The 23,266-nt window shown below is 40.0% G+C and overlaps 1 protein-coding gene across 4 annotated transcripts; it reads left to right on the forward strand.

The window, feature by feature from the left end:
- Positions 1-597: 597 nt before the first annotated feature.
- Positions 598-22,843, forward strand: LOC122657938 (CLK4-associating serine/arginine rich protein-like). 4 transcript variants are annotated; one of them, XM_043852739.1, is made up of 13 exons: positions 598-907; positions 9,146-9,184; positions 9,263-9,411; positions 9,656-9,731; positions 18,691-18,982; positions 19,071-19,180; positions 19,328-19,375; positions 19,486-19,692; positions 19,966-20,067; positions 20,154-20,290; positions 20,467-20,605; positions 22,384-22,479; positions 22,644-22,843. In XM_043852739.1, the coding sequence occupies exons 1-13, from the start codon at positions 711-713 to the stop codon at positions 22,666-22,668; spliced, it is 1,617 nt and encodes a 538-aa protein (XP_043708674.1). In that variant the 5' UTR covers positions 598-710; the 3' UTR covers positions 22,669-22,843. The 4 variants fall into 4 exon arrangements, with proteins under 4 accessions (XP_043708674.1, XP_043708672.1, XP_043708675.1 ...); XM_043852737.1 differs by having other exon boundaries at positions 600-907; positions 22,381-22,479; XM_043852740.1 differs by having other exon boundaries at positions 600-907; positions 20,157-20,290.
- Positions 22,844-23,266: the final 423 nt, after the last annotated feature.

The following is a 23,266-nucleotide window of genomic DNA, read 5'->3' on the forward strand; positions in this document are numbered from 1 at the left end:
TTCTTGTTATATGACTATTCATTGGATTTTTGTAATATGTGAAGGAGAAAGAGATTGTTGCCTGGGCCTCTAGAGCCTTTCAGCTTGCACACGCTGATCAATGTGAGCATGTGCATAAATGTCATCTTAGGCAGGATTTTCACATTTCCATGGGGGCAACAGTGCAACATAGTACTTTTGCGCACTTCAGTGTCTAGGGTTTCATGCATCCATTTTGGTTTCCTCTTGCCTTAAAATTGGGTGAATTGCTGGCTCACCTTTTGGGGTTTTCTTTACTGACCCATGCAATTCTGTCACATGGCAGAACGAAGTCGCGACGGAGTATCTGTGTGTTGAAGGAAGCTCTACTTTGGTAATTTTCCCGAACTGGTTCTAGTGAATACACCGCCGCCTATTCCTATCCTATTTCGTCTGCTGACGTGTACCGGAAATAACAGCCACGCGTAACAGGTGTATCGGGTGTTCGTGAAGAAGCTCGTGAGGGCCAAGTCCGCAGCTGTGCTGTTAGCCTGTTGGTGCGTTCTCGTTTGGTGGTTTGGGTTGTGTTTTCCGCGCCATAGCTCCTAAATTATCATTCGTCACCTGAGATTTCATTATTTCATGGCGTCCTGCACTTCTCTTTAGAACTGTTTTTATTCTGGCTTTTAGGGTTAGGGTTTCTTCTGCAATCACCAAATTAATTTCGTCTGCGTTGGAATTCTATAAAAGAGATGTGGCACGAGGCGAGAAGGTCGGAGAGGAAAGTCCATGATCTGATGGATGCTGCTCGTAAGCGAGCGCAGAGACGGGCCGTGTTTCTGGCGAAGAGGCGTGGCGATCCTCAGCAATCGATTCAGGTCGTCGGATCTCGGAGCCGTATGTACCGTGACGAAGGCCTCTATCAAGCTACACAAGATCAGCAAGGCCTGTAAGGATTTCCATTTCCCCAATGCTTCTTTATTGCGAAAGAAATGAACTGAAACCCCCCCCCCCCAAAAAAAAAAAAAAAAACGTAATCTTTTCATTATGTTGACGGTCTGTCGGTCTAGGGCTCGTTTCTCTGTTTCTGCTATCCTCTTGGTGCTACTTATTGCAGTTTCTTAATTGATCGCTTTCTCTTCCTGGCTCGCCTTTCGGGTTTTCGCATTCTACTGTAAATTATGTGTTTTTTGGGATGGGAGCGGTTTGGCAATATCCTGATGGGAACTATGATAAGCTATTTGGGATTTTGTGTATTGATTGAATCAAGCGTTGTTTGATTGTATTGCAATTTTCTGGTGAAGCATCGCCACGTTAGTTTGTAAACTGGTATCATAAGTTCATTGATTTCAGAAATCAACTTACAAAGTATAACGGCAAGGGCATTTTAGTATTAAGATGAATCCCCTTTCCCTTTTTTTTTTTTTGATGAAGTGAATTTACAATTATAGCGGGCCAGTGGCCAGTGGTCAGTGGTCAGACCAGTACTTCAAAATTGTGAAGAACCATTAGAATAATATCAAACAAACTGAACTCCTTGCCACTTATTACAGAACAAAACAACCCTCAAGAAAATCTCAAGCAACTCTGAAAAACCTACAGCATCAGATACCACCATAGTCCTCTCTCTCTCTCTCTCTCTCTCTCTCACACACACACACACACACACACACACACACACACACATGCACACATTGACACACATAGTTGTATAAGATTCCGATGTCAGATACATGTAGAAATATGGATTGCCAATGCTATGACTTGATAATTCAAATTAGACGTGCATCTACTGTTGGGAAGATGAATCATTGTTGGTCACAACCAGGGTGAATTCGTCTTCTTCTGCCAAACTCAGTTTCAGTTGTCATTTGATCACTTGCTATGTTGAGTGTATGGTGGATGAAATCTGCAGGTCTTCAAGTTTCAGATCTCCATCCCAAATTTCAAGTGGATTGACGTATGATTGGATGAGATTTCTTACTTGAAACCAGATTAGTGTACCGCTGGGGTACTGTTCATATCTAGAAGTTTAAGAGGCAACAACTTTTGATTTTACAATTAAGACCCTATACGTGCTGTTATTACATAAAGCCTTCCTCTTCTTACTTTGTTTCTGTTTTGATCCAACCTGATTTATAATTCCAAAAAGTCCCTTCTCAAATCTTAATGACAGTTTGTACCTTTCAGTGGTTTACTTACTTACTCTTAAGGTGTTGAATTGTTCCTCAAGTTAGCAAACGACATCTCTTCGATGGGAATCTGATCATGGGGTTTCGCAACTGAAATCGGACCGTCGGTCAATTCTTCAACTGCAACCTTGATCGAACCGTGTACTTCAGTTTGATCGTCAGTTTCGTTGTTCACATTTTCTTCCACCTCTGACCCGCCTTCTGAAGATATTATAATGCTTGACACCTTTCATAGAAGTGGTTATTATTATTAACAAGCTCCTGACAACCCGTCTTCAAATCAAGCCCTGTATGGAGATTACAAAGTTCTTTTGCAATTTACGGAAACCATCTTTAATCGAAAGTAAAGTGGGTTTGTGATAACAATGGTAGAATTGTAATTAAGTAAAATGAAAGCGTTTCTAAGGCAGACTAGAGAAAAGGTATGATGAATGATAACAATCAAAAGATAAGGTCTATTGTGGAATAAAAAGAAAATATATAACAAAAGAAATATACGAGGAAGAGAAGGGTTGATGCAGATACTTCACCAAAAGAGGCTTATTTTAATGGGAATAAGTCTAGGGTTGGGTTATATACATGATGGGCTTTGATCCCATGGGTTTTCAATGTAATATGTCACTTTTATGGACCCAAACTATGGGTAATAAGGTTACATACGGGATTAGTTAGTAGATTTTTTTTTTAGTTATGACTACTTAAGTGATCATGTAACTTGGTTGAGTGGTCATGTGGCTATTTAATTGTTTTGTAAGTTGGGATAGATAAGGACTCTGTTTTGAGTCTATTTCAGTTTCCTAGTCAGTTTAGGTTATACCTAATAGGTCAAAGATTGGGTTAGTTTTTTTTTTTTTAGTGTAGGAGTCTATTTTTGTGTCTTTTATATAAGGTTGTAAGGGGGGCAAGCACTGGAGATGAATTTTTGATGCTCTTCTTCTCCATTGCTGTTACATTCAAGTTCTAGTTCAAGTTCTGATTTTTCAAGGATCTTCCATTCAAACAAGCTGCTGTCCAAGTACTTCTTCAACAACAGTAAGTTTGAATCATCCCTAACTTTAGCCATTCTTCTTGATGTGGATTGAAATATGAAGAAAAAGAGGCTAAAACACTGTTCACGTGAACAGTGTCCCAGACGCTTATTTTGGCTTGGTGAGAGTATGATTAGAAGATTCTGTGGGGCCCAAGACCAGATCACGTGAAGACTTTTTAGAAGGGACAATTTTGTCTATGTGTGGGGAAATAGGAGTTTAGTTTAGTTTCTATTTTCAGATTTAGAAAATAGGCTTAAGTTTCTATTTTTATGTTAAGTTTCTTTTTCTTTGTTACTTGGGGTGCAAGTATGGCCCTCTATATATTGTAAGGCTTTGGAAGCCTCCCCACGATTTAATGAAGTTGATTATTATTGCTTTGAGCAAGTTTTTCTCTTGTCCATGTGAGTATCTTGAAGGGCTGGAAGGCCCGGCTGAGATAGCCAAAACCCTAGGGCTGAGAGAGCCGAATCTCCTTATCCTTCCCTCCTATTCTATTTTCTCTTCTTTATTATTCCTCTGTTCCCAATCGAGTGTGCTTGCTGCTGTCTCTGCTGATTCTGCTGTAACTTCAAGGCTTCAGATCTCTTCAGCTACTGAACCTATTGGGGCCATATTCGAAGCATCTGGAGAGTACAACCTACTCACCAATTGCTTCTGTTTGGTTTCCCCAACTGCCGGCCAGACTGGTTTCTCCATTAACCTTCTAGTTTGAAGGTTGGTTTCTAATTTCAAGTTCTCTTCATAACTCAACATTAAGCCATCACAATTGGCTGTAATTTGGAGCAAAGGACCTGATCAGCAATTCAGCATCACCTTCACTCAACCTAAGTTGGTAGCCATCTGTTGGCCGGTTTGATCTCTACCTCCTAAGTTATTAATTCTGGTTTTATTGCTAATATGATGTTTTGCTGCAACCTGTTATCGATCCTACTGTAGAGTAATTCTTACTTGAACCCCTTCTACATTACTTCTTCTAATCCTCCATACACCCAAACCCTAGATTCCCCCTTTTGTTTTTTAATTTTCCCAAGACCTAAACTGTGTCTAGACCAAACCAGCCATCGAAACCACACCATAACCTCATCGAACTCTCCTCCCATACCTAGGAACACTTGATCCAAGTCCCATCCCAAATTGACCATCCTAAACCCTAGAAATCCATTTTCTTCTCTTTTGAAAAACCCAAAGCCCTAATTCTAATCTTGCTGCCGATTCATTCCAGCACACTTCCTTCCATTAAAACTTAACGTAACCTTCACTGGAAGACTCCTCTGCATCAACTTACCCGAATCCTACCATCAAACCTTAGGACCATTAAACCCTAGCCCTAATTTCACCTACCCAAGTTACTGTTCATAAGTCATAACAGATCCTGGTTATTGGCTTCTATTTGGTCTCCTACCAATCTAGAACTACATTAAGGGTAGGTTTAGGAAAAAGAAGAACTAATGAATAAAGGAAAAAAAAAAAGGGGAATCTTGGGAGGGTAGCAAACCGTCTCCTACTTGTAGTCTGATTCTGTGGAACCAGAGATGAAAGAATGGAAGAAGGCACTTTGGGTTGTGAACGGTGGACAGTGGAAGTCACGGTGACTTCAAAGGATGCTGCGAGTGAGGATGTCAGGTCGCAGGAGAGATTCTGCCGCCAGCGGTAGGTCTTCTGAAACCAGGTATGTACTTTTCTTCTTTTTTGCTTTGATTCTCTGCTTCTTGCTCTCATTTCTCTTCTTGACTCTTTCTTTCTTTTTTTCTTCCTGGTTCTCTGTCTCTCGCTCTCTCTGTTCTATCTCCTTTTTTGTTTTTGGGTTGCTGGCTGAACCCTAGAAAAGGTTTCAACTGAGGTCAGTTTTGTGTTTCACAGTGGGTGTTCAGCGGGTGTTTGGAAGAGGTTTTGGGTTTTAGGTTTCAGTGGGTTGGGGAAGGAAGAGAGGATGGGGTTGCTGTGATATCATGGGACGATATTGCAGATTTCTTTTTTTTTTTAATGTTGCTGGTCGTATGGCAGAACAGTAATAGGAAAGAAGAAAAATGGGGTGAGAGAAATTGATGGGGAAGGGAATGAGAGAAGTTGATGGTGAAGGAGATGGATCCTTCGATTCTGATACCAAACTGGTTGAGGGCCGGTAGGGAGTGGGAAGAAATCTGGGAGGGGTCTCAGAGTTGTAGGGGAGGAGGAATGCATAAGAAGAAGGGAGGGGGAAGAAGAAGACCATACACGTACTTTAGGCCACGCAGGCACTTACAAACAATTCACTATTCCATTCTATTCATTCTGTCTTTCTCGGTAACAAGGTGGTATTTTAAAGACGAAAATAAAAGACTCCTAACATAACTCTAAAATTGAAATAGAACTTGACTCTATCTTGGACTTAAGAAATAAAATCCTACTCTAACTCTATCATGACTTCATCAACTGCAATAAAAAGAAATTATGAAATGAATCAAACTCCTAATGAACCCAATTACAAAATAGGCCGTAAAGTAAAATATCCTAGTATCCTACTGAACTAAAACTCAAACTGGACCCAATTCATCTCCGTCTGGATACCCAAATGGATTTGGGTCGGTCCAAGGTAGTGCACCTATGTCAATTTTGTTTGTAATTTTGTTTCGAGCAGGTCGATATCTCCGAGCTTTCGAACTATGCATCCCTGTGCAACTCTCTTGTTGGCCCTCTTCAAGGGGTTGACTTCTCTTTTCTGGTCAGATTCTCTTCTTCTCCTGATCTTACTCTTCTTTTTTATTCTCTGTTTCTTCCTATTTTTCTTCTGTTCTTCCTTTGTTTCTGTTATTGCTTCCTTTTTTCGTGTGGGCGAATAGTTATCAAGGCGATGCCTAGGTGTCCAGGCTCCTAGGTCGCCTTGGACGCCTAGATGGGTGCCTTGCCGCCTTGGACGCGTTGCCTTGATTTGGGACCCTCTAAAACGCCATGGTCGCCTTGACACTTTGATAACTATCTATGGATGGGCGATACTTGTGGATTGGATAAGAATTACTAATACTATTTATTTTCTTTATTAAGCCTGAAACTTTGGGGATTAATACCTTATCTTAAGGTGATTCAAGCCCTAGGGTTTCATTACTAGACCATCTTCCAGCTATGGGATCGAGGTCAGCAACCTGGGCTGGTTCTTCTTTTTCCGCCAGATTCAGTTTCATTCCTTAAATATCATTGAATCACTTTCTATGCTGAGTGTATGTTGGTTGGAATCAGTAGATCTTCAAGTTACTGATCTCCATCTCAAGTTTTGACTTGATTAGCCGACGGTTGGATGAGATTTCTTACTTGCAACCAGACTAGTTATACATGTTGGGAAGTTGAAGAAGAAACAACTTTGGAATTTACAATTAAGAACCTCTACTTGCTGTTATTACATAAAGCCCTCTTATTCGCATTTTGTTTCTGTTTTAACCCCAGCTCAATATATAATTTAGAAAATCCCTTATTCTCAACTCTTGATTACAATTTGGTCCTCTCACTGGTTTACTCACTCTTAAGATATTGAATTGTTCCTCAAAGTACAAAATTGCCATTAATTTTAGTTGTTGAGTTTCTATCATAGTTGTGATGTAGTCCTAGGTAGGAGTAGTCCCACTAGGAGCCAGGGTAATGAGGTCACACACAAGGGTTGGCCGATTGGGTTAGGGTTCACTAATTTAGGGCAGAAACTAGGGTTAGGGTTGGATAATGGCAATGGGGTTTATGGGGTTTTAATGTGCAGGTCTAGGGTGCTTTAATGGCATATAAATAATAGGGTTTGGGAAGGTTTTAAAATTCTGCAATCCTGGACAGAATAGAGTTGCAGGTTTTGGGTTTATTAGAGTGGAGGATGGAGGGGATATAGTGGGGGTTATGGCTGGGTTTAAGGTCGAGTGTAGGGAGAGGTGTGGGGGTTGTGTACTGGAAGTATGGTTCGAAATTGATGGTCAGATCTGTAGTTATGAGGAAGTCCTAGTTAAAGTAGGAGTTGCAGGTTTAATGGAGATTAGGGTTTGATGGATGGAGGGTGGTGTGGATTAGGTCTAATGGAAGGGGAATGGCTGGGCAGAAGAAGGTTTTAAAACAAAGTGCAGGTTCAAACTTACTGAATTGCAGAAACAATGGCAGCAGCTTGATATCTTGAAGAGACCTCCCGATCTTCACGATGCAAGGAGTCGCAGGAGTCCACCCACCCTATACCACCTTGAGATCCACAAGAATATACACTCACAAAGAGCAGCAGCAATAGCAGCAAGGCTAAGAAGCATAAATTTTTAATAATGAACTGTGGGGGAGCCTCCCACGAATTGCTGTATTTATAATAGGGGCTGATCCATCAATCAGCCAATCAGTCCTATTCAGAGTAGGAGTTGTAATCCTAGCTCTGAGTCCTAATGACAATATGATCAGAGTAGGAATTGTAGTCCTAGCTCTGGATCCTAGTTACAATATGATCAGATCTTATAATCTGATTTAAAAAAAAAAAACAAATCCTCCTTTAGAAATCGTGGAGGGGAGAAATAAAATGATAAAAGGTCAAATGACCATTATACCCTTAACTAAAGTACTGAAAAAAAACTAAGTATGGAAAAAGGAAAAAGGCTCCAACGAAAAACACAACAGTAGCCGTATCATGGCTTCTTCTTCTTCCTAGTGCTTGGACCTGCATCAAGTTGTCAAGGTGTCGCCTAGGTGTCCAGGCACCTTGGTTGTTAAGGCAGGCTCATAGGTGCCTTGTTGGTGTCACCTTGCTTCCAGGCCCCTCCAATTCCCCGGGTTGCCTAGACGCCATGACAACTATGGTTTCTATCATCTAGGAGGGTCTATAGCGACCCAAAGCAGGGTTTTGGAACCCGGTGTTGCATTAGGGTCTCTTGTCTAAAGGGTTTGATGGGCAACCTTGAACAATGGTTGACTCAGTTTCAAGGATTTCCAATTATTTTTATTTGTTGATTTTTGGGGTTGCTGTTGGTGGTATTTGGGAGGCCTTAGCTGGCCTACTGTGGATCATATCCTCAAAATTTCAGATTGAATGATCTCATATTGAGACTGCTAGATTGGTTCAAAGGAGGTTCTCAGACTCTCGGTAGCAGGTATCATGAGGTTGAGGAAGGTCAAACCTTTTATTTTGCACAAGAAAGGTTCTTTTTTTACTTTTATTTGTCGAAGAGCCCCTCTTTTCTGAGTTCTTTTCTTAATGTATATTTTGAGTTTATATTTCAGAAAATCCCTCCTTTTGAAATCATTTTCTTTTCATACCAGTCTGTTTTGCCTTTCTAAAATGGTACGGTACTTTTCTAGAAATTACAGAAGTGCCACTGTTCTGTTTTCTGGGAATAATATTATTTTGGGCTGGGCCCTAAGTCACCTAATTAGGGTTTGAAATGCTACATTGCACTAGTAGAATTGCATTACCTCTTGAAAAACAGCAATTAGTGACCTAATTAAGTGACCTAATTAGGGCTGGACCCTAAGTGAGCTAATTAGGGATTGAAACGCTACATCCTTTCATCATTTGTCTGGATCCCTATTTATGTGCTTTGGGGTAGTGACAGATCTCCCATGATTGCGTTGTTTGTTGTCTTCATCTTTGGCTCCATATGCTCATAAACTTTTTAATGAATAGTTTGTACTTGAGCTTTACTTCTGTTTGGTCATAGCTAAATATGTGTTTTGTCCAACCACTTGCACTCATCTTCTTTCCACTACTGTACTGTAATGATTTGAGATCTTTTCAAACTCTTGGCTGTTATTGATATCTGTGCTTTCTATGAATTATTGCGACCTGCTTGCTCTTGCTTATTCTAAATCAATTCTTTTGTTAGTTATTTTGCTTGACCTAGGAAAAGAAAGAATATCTGTTTGTATAAAATTTTATATTATGAGCTATAGTGTAGGAAAGTTCCATTTTTTGTATTTTGAGTCTCATTTCCATGCTTGATCATCTAATTTGTCTAAATAAGCATATTTTTTAATCCTTTTCAGGATACCATGGAATGGGAAACAAAATATATTGATCGACAGGTGAATTCTTTGCTTTGTTGTTAATTCATGTATTGTAGGCAAAGCAATCTCATCTAATTGTGTCTCCCCTGGAAACAGATTTGATGGCCGTGCTCTTCTTGATTTTATCCGAGAATATGATTCCAAACATTCTCGGGTCCAGGAAAAGACGGAGGAAGAAGAAGAAGTAGAAGAGTTTGTTAATTTTGAGCGTTATCGGGATTTAATTAAGCATCACCGTAGAGGATGTCGGTACTTTTTTTTTATTATCTTGCATTAAAATCCCCATGAAAGTTTTTTCCTTGTTATATCTGTACTGTTAAGCTTTTTCTTTTCAATGACAAGGCAAACCATGTCAAGGACCTTGCGTTCCCCCCCCCCCCCTTCCTTTCCTTTCCTTTCCTTTCCTTTTGTTTTCTTTTCCCTTTTCTATCAATGTATGATGGAATTATTGGTGTTAATTTTTATGAGCCAAGCAATGCCTATTAACAGTGAATGATGAAGAAGGTTTGCAACATGTTTATGAAGAAATGGAGGCAAAGACTGCAGCTCTGTTTACATCAGACAGGTTTGAATTCTTTGTTGTTGTTGCCTCAAGTATGTTATTTTCTTGGAATTGCTTGAATAAGAAACCATTCAAGTTTGATGTTTGGTATATACTCTTAATCCCTGTTGAGTTTCTTAAATAATTATTGCATTCCTTGGCTTTATCTTTCTCGCATGTATTATTCTGTTTTTGAGCTAATGAGAGCTGACCTTTCATAAAGCCATATGAAGTTGGTAATGTAGTCCTAGATTGGTAGGAATCCAACTAGAAGCCAATAACCAGGATCTGCTATGAACTAGGTAATTCGGCTGGGTCAAAATAGGTGAACATTGTGAAATTAGGGTTAGGGTTTGATGGTAGGGTTATGTCAAGTTGATGTAGGGGAATCTATCAGTAAAGGTCTCATTAAGTTTTAATGGTGTTAGGGTTGTAAACTTGAATTGGCAGCAGGTTAGGTTTAGGGTTTTGGATTTTTGATAAGTGTGAAATTGCTTATTTCTAGGGTTAGGATGGTCAGATGAGGACCAAACTTGGATAGAGTTTCCCAATAGGTGAGGGGAGAATTCGATCCAAATATGGGGCAGAATTGATGGTTGGTCAAGGCTGGGTGAAGTTTAGGCCTTGGGAAAATTGAAAACAAAAGGGGGAAACTTAGGGTTTGGGTGTGTATTGAAGGTTAGAAGAAGAATGGTAGGGGTTAAGGTTGAATTCCATTGGCAGCAGCTTGTTTGATTGTAAAATCTTGAATAAAAATCAAAACTTGAATGGGAGCTTTGAAAGAACCACCCGGGCTTCACACCGCAAGGTGTCGATTGGATCATACACCGATCCCACCAGCCTTGATCAAACACAAGATAAAAATCGTCAATGGAGAAGAAGAGCAGAAAAACGCTTGTTCATTAATATCAAAATTCGTAGTCAATACTTGCCCCCCTTACGACCTTATATAAAAGACTCAAAAATAGACTCTTACACTACAAAGGAAAGGCCTAACACAATCCTTAACCTATTAGGTAACTTAAACTGATTAGGAAGCTGTAATAGACTCAAAACAGGGTCCTAGTCTAGCCCCATTACACACTTGAAAGAAAACTACTTGGATTGAGATTGTATGCTGAAAATTCCATAAATAATTTGTTAGTGTTTATAAATATGTAAAGGGCAAGAGATCTCTACTTGGTCGCATGGTCTCTACACAAGCGTCTGGGCCAATGGGGGAGCATGCCTGGGTATCTACCCAAGGGGGCGTCATTTCATGGTGCCCTGTGAGAGGGCGTAGGAAACCCCACCAAGTAGAAATCTTTTTGCCATATATAAAATTATAAATCAAATGTAAATTAAATAACTTGAACTAAGCATATGTAAGTTTAAAATTCACCAGCTTTATGTAGTGGATGGGACAAGTGCTTCTCCCATCGGTCCTCAATGATTTTGTGATGTAAATTGGCTGTCCAAAACTAGCCTCAGGTGTAGGGATTCTTCCCTACACCAGTAGTAGGATACGTGTAGGGAGTCCCCCTACACCAGCATAAATCGTGGGTTAGGTGTTGTTCTTTTATTCAGACTTTTTTTGCTCGAATTGTAGTCCTAATTGGGATTCCTAGTTTAGTTTTGAATCCTAGTTTTACTTTGAGTCCTAGTTTGAGTTTGATTTTTAGTTTCTTTGTTCATCCATTGAGGCTATAAATATAGTTGTAATTGCTCAATTGAGCTCACCATTGAATGACTAAAAGTTTGCTTAAAGCATTGTTGAATTTTGAGATAGGATAGGTGAGAAGCCTTGGGTGAGATACCCATTCTAATCCCCCATTCCCTTTCTGTCGCTTTCTTCAACAAGACCAAGTTCTGCCCTAGGCAAGCTCTAAAGGAATTCATTATAGCTGCTGGCATAGTTCGAGATCTCGGCGAGTTTCTCGGTTTTTTGAGAAACCGAAACGAGTTGGCATACGAGTTGCAAAAGTGCAACAACTCGACCGAGATCTCGCCGAGTTCTCGAGATCTCGAGAATCTTGACCCAAGCTCCTTTATATGAGTGCTAGATCTCGAGATCTTGGTGGAAAATCTTGATATACAGACACCTATCTATGCAAACCTTGGTATACAGTCACTTATTTGGATCCGACTCCTCTACCTCCAAATTTTGTACTTCCATCTTACTTCCATGACCTTTCACTGCGCCACCTGGCCTGGCAGCCATCCAACGGCTGAGATTAAAAAAATTCAAAATATTTTGAAAAATACATGAGGTGGTTTTTTGAACCACCTTGAACCTCAAACCAAACCCACCTTATCGGTTCGGCTCATCAACCCAAACCCAAACCCAAACCCAAAATCATGGAAGAACTGTTATCCTGTCAATCTCCAGTCGTCATACCTCAAAATCTCCGGCAGAAAATCAGCCAAGTCCCTTGAAGCCGAGGAATTTTCTAGTAGATCCACTCGATGAAGTTGAAGACGAATTCCAAGCCTAAACAGATAGAGATCTCGCTAGCAGGTGATTCGGATAAGGAGAATCATCCGATCACTTGATGCATCTATTTCAGATGAACTGAGTTCAATCCGACAGAAGCTGGAACGGTTGAGATTAGAGAAGGAAAAGACAAAGAAGAAATTGAGAGAGAAGGAATCACTCTTTCCCTCAAATGCGCCGCTTGTGGTTGCCATCGCAACTTCCACTGCCGTGAACCTGAAGAAATCACTCTTTCCTTCGATTTCCACCACCACCCTCCATGGATTCTGCTTCGATTTACACAAACTACTTCCAAAACCCTAAAAAAAAAAAACAAAAAGGGAAAACAAAAAGAGCACAAGTTCCTGCCTTGATATTCGAGAAACCCACACCTAACTCCAAATCCAACTCTATCTTACCAAGATTTCTTCTTTCATTACTCACAGTAGCAGTAGCAATGGCAGTGGAACTGAAGAGATGAGCGACAAAAGTGACCACGGCACATGCTCTGTTACTCTTACACCGGCTAGCCTTTCCCTTACTACCTGAACCTGACTTGCTCTTACCCAAAGGCGACGAAGAAGCGGAGGATGAAGATGACGTTGATGGAGAAAAGTTCTGTAACAGAGAAGGGATCTCAAAATTAGTCCGAGCCTTAGACCCCCTGAGTTTCCTCTCCGACGCATCGTAAGCCCTCGCCGCCTCTTCGGCCGTATTGAACGTGCCAAGCCAGTGCCGACACCGCCCTAAACGGTCACAAATCTCAGCCGACCACTGACCCCACGGCCTCTTCCTCACCCCTCTATAACCTTCTTCACTGAATCAACCCCGACAATGCTTCCTGCACTTTGGCTGCAGCGGTGGCGATGGTGGTGGTGGGTTGGTTTGAGTGAGTTTGAACCGGTCGGGTAGGTTTGTTTTTAGGTCTAAGGTGGTTCAAACACGTAATGATGAAGTTTTCAAAATATTTTGAAAATTTTTAATCTCAACCGTTGGATGGCTGTCAGGCCAGGTGGCACAGTGACAGGTCATGGAAGTAAGATGGAAGTACAAAATTTGGAAGTAGAGGAGTCGGATCCCACTTATTTAGGCCAGGAACTAAGACAGACACTTATTTATGCCTAATATCATTTAAGTAAATGAAATTATATTTCATTTACTTAAGATATTCTTCATAAATGAGCAAATACCCCCTATTTGAATCCAATAAAAATAGTTAAAAAATCAAATTCCAAAAGGAAAAAAAGTCAACCCCCCAGTTCAAGAACAAAAACTGGATTTTCGGCGGTAGGTGCAATTTTCAACATTCTAATGCTGGGTTTTTTTTCAAATCTAAAAATTCCATAAATCATAATATGGTAAAACATTGCTAAAAACCAAAAGTGCGGTAAAATATTTATTTGTTTTGATGTCCAAGAAAATATTTTCATTTAGAGCGATTTTGACAGCATTCGTGCACACCAAGTTAAGTTTGACCGGTACATAACTCCTATTTGGACTTTGTTTTTGCAAAATCTGATAGTGCCATTGTGTATAAATGGCCTAAAATAGGCTGAATACCAAGTTTCAGACCCAAACTAGGTCTAAAACCCACCGAGTTGAGGGTTTGAGTCGAAAAAAAAAATGCACCAACTCGGCGAGATCTCGACTCGACTCGGTTTTTCAAGGGACCAAGTTGGTACCGAGTTCTGAGTTTTAGTACCTTGGCTGCTGGATTCTCTGTGCTGGTTCAAGTACTTCTTTATCAGACCTGGTATTCTGTTTCTGCTCTTCAAAAGGCTGCTCGATAGTTGTTGTAGAAGATTCAGATCACAGAATTGATTAGATTCTGTTTTCTCCCATTAAAGCTCGAGTTAACTGTTCCTTCAAGCTTTGTGATGGCTGCAACTTTTGATCTCCATCTTCAAGTAATCAGATTTCTTTATTCTCAGCTACATCTACAAGCCATTAGCTTCTTAATCTGATTCAAGTTGGTGATCGATTGGTGACCGATTTGTCTGAAACCTTAAACTTCTAATTTCATCTCCTACCTTCTAATTCTGTGATCTAGCATAACTTTACATCAGGCAATCAGGATCAGCCCAAATTGTAGTGTTGCTTCACATTGTTGGGACATGCACTCGATCTAGGTTACACTCCCATTAGTTGGTTAATTTCGTATTTCTGAATTCCTTTTATATTCTGGTGGTTTATAAACCCTAATTTGGCCCTGCGGATATTGGTTGGCTTGTTGCTTGGGTATTCCTATTGCTGGAGTTGGCTCTACATTATTTTGATATACCCCTTCCCACCTCTAGGTATTGCTGCTCTCACTCTTTCTTTCATTAGTTGCATGGCAGCATACACATGTGGCAAGGTCGGCTTCTTGTCTGTGTCTACCATCTTCAGGACCTTTACCACTGAATCCAATATAAGAATGACCCTCTTTAAATCATGCCAGTTTGGTCACTAGAGATGGCAGTCTGTGCTGCCCTACCCCCTGGTGAACCTGACTCTCTCCTACCAAACCACTCCTCGCTAGCAAACATAGATCTCAGGCCAACCATCTTATCCTTAAAGCTTTCCAATGCAATGTAATTGGTGGCAAATTGAGTAATGTCAGTTCTCACCAAATCCCCTCCGCATTTCTCCCTCAATAATTGTAATAAATATCCATATTCACAAATGTCATCACCTGTCTTGCTCGCTTGACCACACCTGCTACCAAGGATCTCTTACTCATGTCTTCAAGCTTGAGGTCAATGCAATGGGCTGCACATGGAGTCCAGAAAAGATGCATCCTCTTGCTTTTTCTATTAATCAATTTCTCTCCTGCCGTCTTAAAATTACTCTTGTTGTCCATCACTACTTGGACAACATTTTGTGGCCCTACTTCCACAACTTCTTTCAACAACTTGTATATGTACATTTCATCCTTTCTCTCCTTGGATGCATCCACTAACTTTAAGAAGATGGTCTTGCCATTATAATAAATGATGAAGTTGATGATGGACTGTGTAGTGGGTCCAGTCTAACCATCACACATAATATTGCCTCCATAGTTCGCCCATTTTCACTTTAATGAGTTGATGTATTCTTCAAGCTCCTGCTTTTGTTTGGGCAAATCAACATTCATCAATTCCCATGGAGTGAGCCCCTTTACTCCTGGGCTAGCCCTCCCAGCAGTGTCAATCATAGCCTGGTCATATGTCCCCTGAGCAGCATTGGCTGGGATGCTATGATAGAAGAACTTGGACATTGCATCACCAACTTTCGCTTTCCAACCACCCCATGTTTGTTTTTTAGTTCTTTGTTTGGTGTCCTGCGGACTATATATAACGGGATCTTGTGAAAGAATCCCAATGGGATCAGGATCGAAGGGTGGGGTGGGGATGGGGATGAGGGTGCATCTCCCTTCACACTCTGGGTTCTCCTAAAAGGCAAATCCCCGTGTCTTTGCCTCTTCCTCCTCTACCCTTCCGGTTGTGCATCTGATCCAACTGGTCTAGAACCAGAGCCACCTGCTCCTCTGCACATCTCTATAGCCCTAACCCTTTCCATCTCTGCTGTCATTTGGCTCTCATCCAAGATTTTCTCGTACTGTCTCAACTCTGCCTGTCTAAAAAACTTGCTCTGGGTGTATCTCTAAGATTGCCTCATGAAACTCTTCCTCTGCCCTTTGCTTTTCTGCATTCTTTAATTTTCTTCCCTTCAAGTGTTTAGACATGCTCTATTGCACCTCATAAGAAACTTGTGAGCATTTAGCCTCATCCTTGTACCCACTAGCCAAATGCTGCTTTAATCTGGTAGCTCCTTCTGATGTAGATTCTGGCCAGAGGAAGAGACAAAAGACCAAGCCCCTTTTTGGGCCAGAGATGGACCAGCTCGAGCCAGCCCAACAGGGCCAACTCGAACCAGCCACGCAGGGGTCGAAGATGCCCCACGATTGTGATACGGATCCCCTTGGACCAGTCAAAGATGCTCCACGATTTTGAGTGGATTCCCCTTCCGTGCACTTAAGTAGTTTTTATATTTATTAGTTTCTAATTTTTTTTTGTTTGTGGCTGAATTATAAAGCCAAGTAGTTTTAATTTAGTTAGGAATTTTATTAAGTTACTAAGTTAGATTAGTTCTTATTTTGGGAAGTTTCTATTCTATTGTAAGCTTGCCTAAGCTATTAAAAGGCATCACATCTTAATGAAAAGACAGAATTTTACAGAAAAGAATCTTCTGGCCAAATTAGCCATTGAGTATGGGAGTTCCTCCTTTGCTGCAACTGCTGAGATTGCTGTGGGTGAGAGACCCAGGCTGAGAGAGCCATTCCCCCTACCCCCTTTTTCTATCTCCTCTTTTCTCCTACCCCTGCTTGATCTCCATTGCTGCTCCTGCAAGCTACCCTGCTCGAGTGTGTTGCTGCTGCTCCAAGTGATTGCTGCTGTTGTTGGTGAACAAACTCCAAGGCTGAGACATCCTTCCACTCACTGTCATTGCTGCTGCTAGGAGATCCATCGATTGAGACTGTGCTGCCTCCCTGCAACTATTTTTGCTGCAACCTTCTAATTTCATATCACCATCAATCGTCACCAACACATGCTGGGATTTGAAACTCAGTTTCCACCTTCCATGACCTCCACTTGATCCTCACTGCCATCTCATCCCACTGCCTGAATCTTCCATAAGTCCAATACTTCCTATTTTCATTCTCATCCTTCCATCTTCAATTCTAACCATCAGAATTGGCCAAAAATTGTAGAACAGACTTCTTTCATCAAGCTTGACAATCGGTTACTGCTGGAAGTCCAGAACAGCACTGTTTTGGAAGGTTTCTCCAAACTTTCTATTTTGGTGATTCTTTGATATCTCTACATCAAGCCATCAGACCTGAACCAATTTTGGAGATAAGTTTTCCCCTGCTGTGCCTTACACTCGATCCAAGTGTGGTGACCATCACTTGGCTGGTTTGATCATAAACCCTAAGTGTCTAATTCTGGTTCTGTTCTTGTTTGGATTTTGTGGGTTTTTGGCACTGTTATTCCAGTCGTACATTACCGTCAGAATTTAGAATTTTTCTACAGTAGTTACATCTTGATTTTTTCTTGTCATTTGACATTGACTCTCCCTGCAGCCATGCTATATCTCCACCTCCACCTTCAGCCATTGTGCAACAGTTTTAAACCTTGGCACACTGTTACATCAACAAATGCATTCATTATTAGCTATTCAACATCATTTCAAAGTCCTAAATTAAGCATATAGCTATTTCCTATTTTTCCCTTACCTGTTGTATGTTCTCATAAATACTCATACCATAAGTAATACAAAATTATAATGGATGAAACAAGAATCATCACTTTTATATTAAAATGCATTTACAATGCTTTCATTAATTTTAATTAATGAAATACAGATATTGTTCATTATTTTTTGGATTTTTTTTTTATTTTTTAAAACATATATTAAGTTTCAGAAATTAAAATAAATAATTTACTTACTAAAAAAAATGACACCGTGAGGCCGTAGATCTTGGCCAATGGTTTCCAACATATATTAAATTGAGTTCCAAACAATGAGTGTAAACCATATTTTTTTTCAATTTGTTTTGCAAGAAAATCATTTATTTTACAAAAAAATAATTCCGCCTTTGTCAATCCTTAGATCGGTGGACATTGTATCACATATAATAACTACATAGACACATAGTCAACAAACAAGTATTGATCATGTTCCTGTGAAAAAAAATGTTTTTGAGAAGTAATTTTTACCTTCAATGCATAATCTCAGCATTCAATGTGTATTCCTGAATAATCTCATTTTTCAATTATTCAACCAATTTATTTTTCCAAGTTCAACGTTAGCCAGATTAGTCAATATTTATTTTACTAAAAGTGTTCTTGAGATGCAATGCAACTCCCTCTCTTGATGTTGAAGCTTCAATGTTGAATCTACAAGCTTAAATCTTCAGTTGGAGTTGAGATTTGCCAAAAAAAAAGAAGCACCAAACAACCATCTTCCGTGTGTTTTCTCTTCACAGCAGACCGAGAGAGGCGAGACAGAGCGAGATTTGAGTTTTGAGATATGTCACGAGATCTTGTTGAGATACCGAGATCTCGACCTAGATATTGCTGTTTTTGTGTGTCGCCTATGGTCTCATCTCTAGTCCTGACAAAATCGAGATAATTTCGAGATCTCACCGAGATCTTGTACCATGATCTTAACTAGGTAGAATAGGTGTCCCACATAATTAAAACTCTATCCAAAGTAGAAATGAGAGTTCTATTCAGGTGAAAGAGACTATCTATCCTTAACAACCAAGTTAATAGCAAATACTTAATGAAATAAAACATACAAACTAAACTAATAAATTAAATCCCGTATTCCTACCTCCTACCCATAATTTAGGCCCATTAAAGTGGTCTATTACAAAGAGAATCCATTGGACTAAAGGTGCAACATATTTATAACTCAATCCAAGTCTTATTTCCATTAAAGTAGGCCCAATTCTGTGTTTTACCTGCATCACTCATCTTCTATTTTGATATTTATCTGTTATAGGTCACATCCTGCACAGCCTGCAGCAAGCAAGGGCTCTTATTCGCAGGTTGGGTTTTCCTATGATGGGGATGGGAAAGAGGAATCCCGTGTCTTGGAGAGTGATGATGATGATGATGATGAAGAGGATGAGGATGATGAGGATATAAACAGTGATGATAGCAATGATGAAGGAATGGATGCAATTGCAAAAGAATTTGGAGTGAAGAGGTATAGCTGGCTTGTTCATATGGATAAAAGAGCCAAAGAGGAAGAGAAACGGCAAAAGGAGGTAGTACGAGGGGATCCTGCAATTGTAAGTTTTCTGCAAGCAAATCTAAAGTCCACTTTTATTTCAAATTTTGCACGGTTTTATGCATGGCTTTTACATTCTTAATTTGCAGAGGAAGCTAAGTCGCAAAGAGAGAAGGAAGGCTTCCCAGATTGAAAGGGAGAGAGAAAGGGAAACTGCGCGTATAACAGGATCCCGAGCTTTCCATCATGATCCCTATCGGTAAATTTTTTTTATCTTCTTATTCTCAATGATGGTGATGGGGCATGTATAGCACTAGAACCTGTGTATGAATCCTTGTGCTGAAGACTAGTTATACCACGCTTTCTGCTACGCATGATTTTGATGCTTATTTATCCATGATTTCAGGGAACCTCGACGAAGCCCCACCTATGAATCTTATTCTCGTTCTAGAAGGTATGCTTTTGTGTATTACCTGAAGACTGATGTCATTGGTGATTCATCTACTGATCAAGGTTGTTACTTTTTCGATTCTATCTTATCTTGAGAGTGCTTGATGTGAACAGATCAAGATCCAGATCAAAATCACACTCCCCATACTCAGGACGCTATGATCGTGGCATGCGTTCTGATAACATTCATAGAAGCAAATCGAGGACTTCTAAAGTAGAATATATTACTGAGTTCGGGGGGGCTGCCGACTCTAGTGAGCCAAAGCTTGAAGGATACTCTCCACCACCATCTCCTCCATCCCAAGTTGATGTGCTGAACCGGTCGGAGCACTCGACCTTTAATTCTTGCAAAGATAGATTGGACAATGTTTTCTCTGCTGCAGCTTATTCTCCCATTCTGGTTACCTGAGGCAGAAATTTCTGGGGTTTAGGTTAGATGAGGCCTAGGTTTATCAGCTTGACTGACTAGGAGGAGTGGGAAACCCCCTCTCTTTTGTGAAATATTATATTAATGGTTCCAAGTGCTGAGCCTGAGCGTCGAGGGATTAAATGATTCTATGGGTGTCTATCTCTAATGCTTCTGCTTCTCTGCAGGCCATCATCTGGTCGCATACTTGAGGCACTACATATTGATCCTGCATCTGCTGTTTCCCTTGACCAGGAAAAGAACACTAAAGTGTTGAAACCATCAATTAGGTATCTCTTTTAATATCTGGGTCCTGTTTGAGTCTTTCCTTTTGTGGATTTTTATTACTTATTAAATGTTCTGTTCTTGTTTATAGTAGCACGTCATCAGCATTGGCAAAGCTAAGCAAACCAACGGTCCCTGGTGGGCCCTTAAAAACCCAACAGGGTGAGAAGAAGGAAACGCCACAGGAGCGCCTTAAAAGGATCATGAGCAAACAGTTGAACAAACAGAGTATGGCTTGAAAATATACAATATACCAGTCCAGTAGTGATCTAACGAAAGTGATATTATGCTATAGTTTAGAGATAGATATTGAATTTGATTGTCTTAAGTTTTTTGTTATGATTGGGGGTAATTCTTTTCTGATCTGTTGCCATGCATGGTTTTGTAATTGGTGCTTTTCACAGTTAGGAAAGACACAGCTGTTGAGATGGCTAAGAAACGAGAACAGGAGCGACAAAGGCTGGAGAAACTTGCAGAAACAAGTCGATTAAGTCGGCATAGGCATCGTAGCCATAGTGGAAGCCGCAGTCGTTCTCCAAGAAGGTATTTACTATGCAGACTGAGATGTTTGTTATTTTCATATTGGTGCATAATATATGTTAATCTGTTATGTAGCTTTTAACATTTATGTGGGATCAAGGCATCAAGCCAGCAAAAGATTTGGTTGTCATTGGGGTTGTTTCGCATGTCAACCTTGAGGCTGATTTCCTTTTATACTTATGGGGGGTTGATATTGTAATAATGGTATTCTTTTTAGATCTGTTATGTAGCTCTTAACATTTATGTGGGATCAAGGCATCAAGCCAGCAAAAGATTTGGTTGTCATTTGGGTTGTTTCGCATATCAACCTTGAGGATGATTTCCTTTTATACTTATGGGGGTCGATATTGTAATAATGGTATTCTTTTTAGTATTTTAAGAATTTTTATTTAAATTACTGAGTTTTAATAAACTGTTTTGAATATTTTTAGTAAATATGAATTAAATATTTTTCTATTTTAATAAGTTGGATGATTTGGTACTTTGAGTCCAGATTTTACTAGTAACAATAAGTTCACAAGGTCACTAATTTGTAGTAATGATTTCTCTACTTTTGGTTAGTTTTCTGTTTTGAGAAAATATTAGGAGTTCTAGTTTGCTTGGGAGCTGAATTTTGGAGACATGGTTTAAGTTTGGTTGGTGGTTTAAGTCCTAACATCATGTCAAGAGTCAAAAGTTATTGTAGGGTTTCATGTTTTTTATAATCACATCTTTTGTAGTATGGATTAGAATTTTGTTACCCCTTTGGAAGCATGAAGCTGAAATTCGAGGGTTTCTTTCTTCTCTTGTACTATTTTTTTTTTCCTTTTTCTTCTCCTTTCTTTACTATGTTTTCTGTAAATCTGTATCTATGCCCATCTTTTGGATTTTAAACTAAAGTTTGTCTTTCCATATTATGGAATCACATCTCCATAGCTAGGTTAACGAGGAACCTATTTGTCTGATGCAGAAAGGTTTGCATCACTAAAATATTGGTTATTCCAATTACCGAATTGTCTCTTCCTTTCATTGAATCATAGTTTTCACGGTGTCTCGACAACCCAAGGCGTTGAAGGGGGCCTGGATGCAAGATGACACCAACAAGGGCAACCAAGGCAACACTAGTTGTCTATGCGCCTGGATGCCCAGGCAGTCACCTAGGCGACGCCTTGACAACTATGCATTGAATACCATCTTGTTACTGTACAACTGCAATTTTTTTTTCTACCTTCTATCATCTTTTGTTTCTGTACATTTCTATCTTTTCCCTCTTATACTCAATTTGTTTGCTACAAATGCTGACATCCAGATCAATCTTGAATCCCACCAACAGTAGTTCTAAAACTCCAGATTTCTCCCTACTCCCATCTTTGCTAGAAGTCGCAAATGATCTGATCTTTTTATTTTCTTCTTTTGGGGGTTTGCTACTTGTAGGATGGTTGATTCTTTCCTGGTTACTGTCTATTCTATATCATTTACATATTAAAATATTGAGGACTCTAAACAAATCATCTTTGTTATGAATTGTCAAATATTTGGAATTGAATGTTGTGAGTAACATTGCAGAATGTCACAGATAGGTGCATGTAGGTTGAGCTACATGCTAGTGATGTTATACGAAAAAAAAAAAAAGCTACATGCTAGTGATGTTATTTTGGAGTTGGTATGCCCATGTGATATTGTATGAAATAACTAGCAAGTCTCTTATATAAATCAACATGTAGATTGATGTCAAATGCTGAAACATTTTGTTGTGGTTAAATTGATTCTCGTCTTTGTTTGTTTGTTTCTGAACACAGAAGATACCGGCGTAGCAGAAGTCGAAGCAGAAGTAGGAGCCCACGGAGATACTATTCACGCTCTCGCTCCCCTTCTCACTCACGTTCCCGATCACCAAGGTATATAACTTTTTACGTTTTACTTATTTTTTTGGTTGGGGGGGGGGGGAGGGGGAGGGGAGGGATTTAATTGATTAGTGTACTGGTAACAACAGTGTGCACGCATGTTGGTGGGTAGGGTGAACACCTGTAATGAAGACTAATTTGGTGCACCAGTGTTGCAGGGTAAGGAGCCGGTCCAGACATTGAGAGATGGTTTGGCATGCAAGTCGTGGGGTGACTATAAGCCTATATATTTTGTAGTTAGGAGAATGACCTGATCTTTTTCCTCTATTGCTAGAAGACACTGGTATTGGCCATTGTTCAATGTTGTGCCTTGTGCTGTATTTGAAGTGAAAGAGCTCTTGCAACCATATGTTTGAAAGAAATGGTTTAGCTTCGATGGTTGAGATTGTCATATGCCAAATTGGGAGGGGGGGAGGATCTCAAAATTTTAGGTCACCAACACCCGGAAGTTGACCTTGTATTTTTTTTGTCACTAGTCAATAGGGATGTAAACGGATCGGATTCGGCTCGGATAGTGCTATATCCGCATTTGCATCCGATTAGCTTTCGGGCAGATTCGGATAGTGCTAAACGGATATGGATTGGATATTTTATCCGTTTACATGTAAGTAGAGCTTTTCAGATATCTATAGTCTATTTGTATCAGCATCCGTTAGCTTTCGGACGGACTCAGATAGTGCTAAACAGATACTGACATAGATATGGAAATGGATTTTGGCTATTCATTTACACCCCTACTGGTCAATAATATTGACGGAGACTAGTCCATGGAATTGTGGGA

Source organism: Telopea speciosissima, chromosome 4 (genome assembly GCF_018873765.1).
Source record: "Telopea speciosissima isolate NSW1024214 ecotype Mountain lineage chromosome 4, Tspe_v1, whole genome shotgun sequence".
NCBI classification, from domain to species: domain Eukaryota; kingdom Viridiplantae; phylum Streptophyta; class Magnoliopsida; order Proteales; family Proteaceae; genus Telopea; species Telopea speciosissima.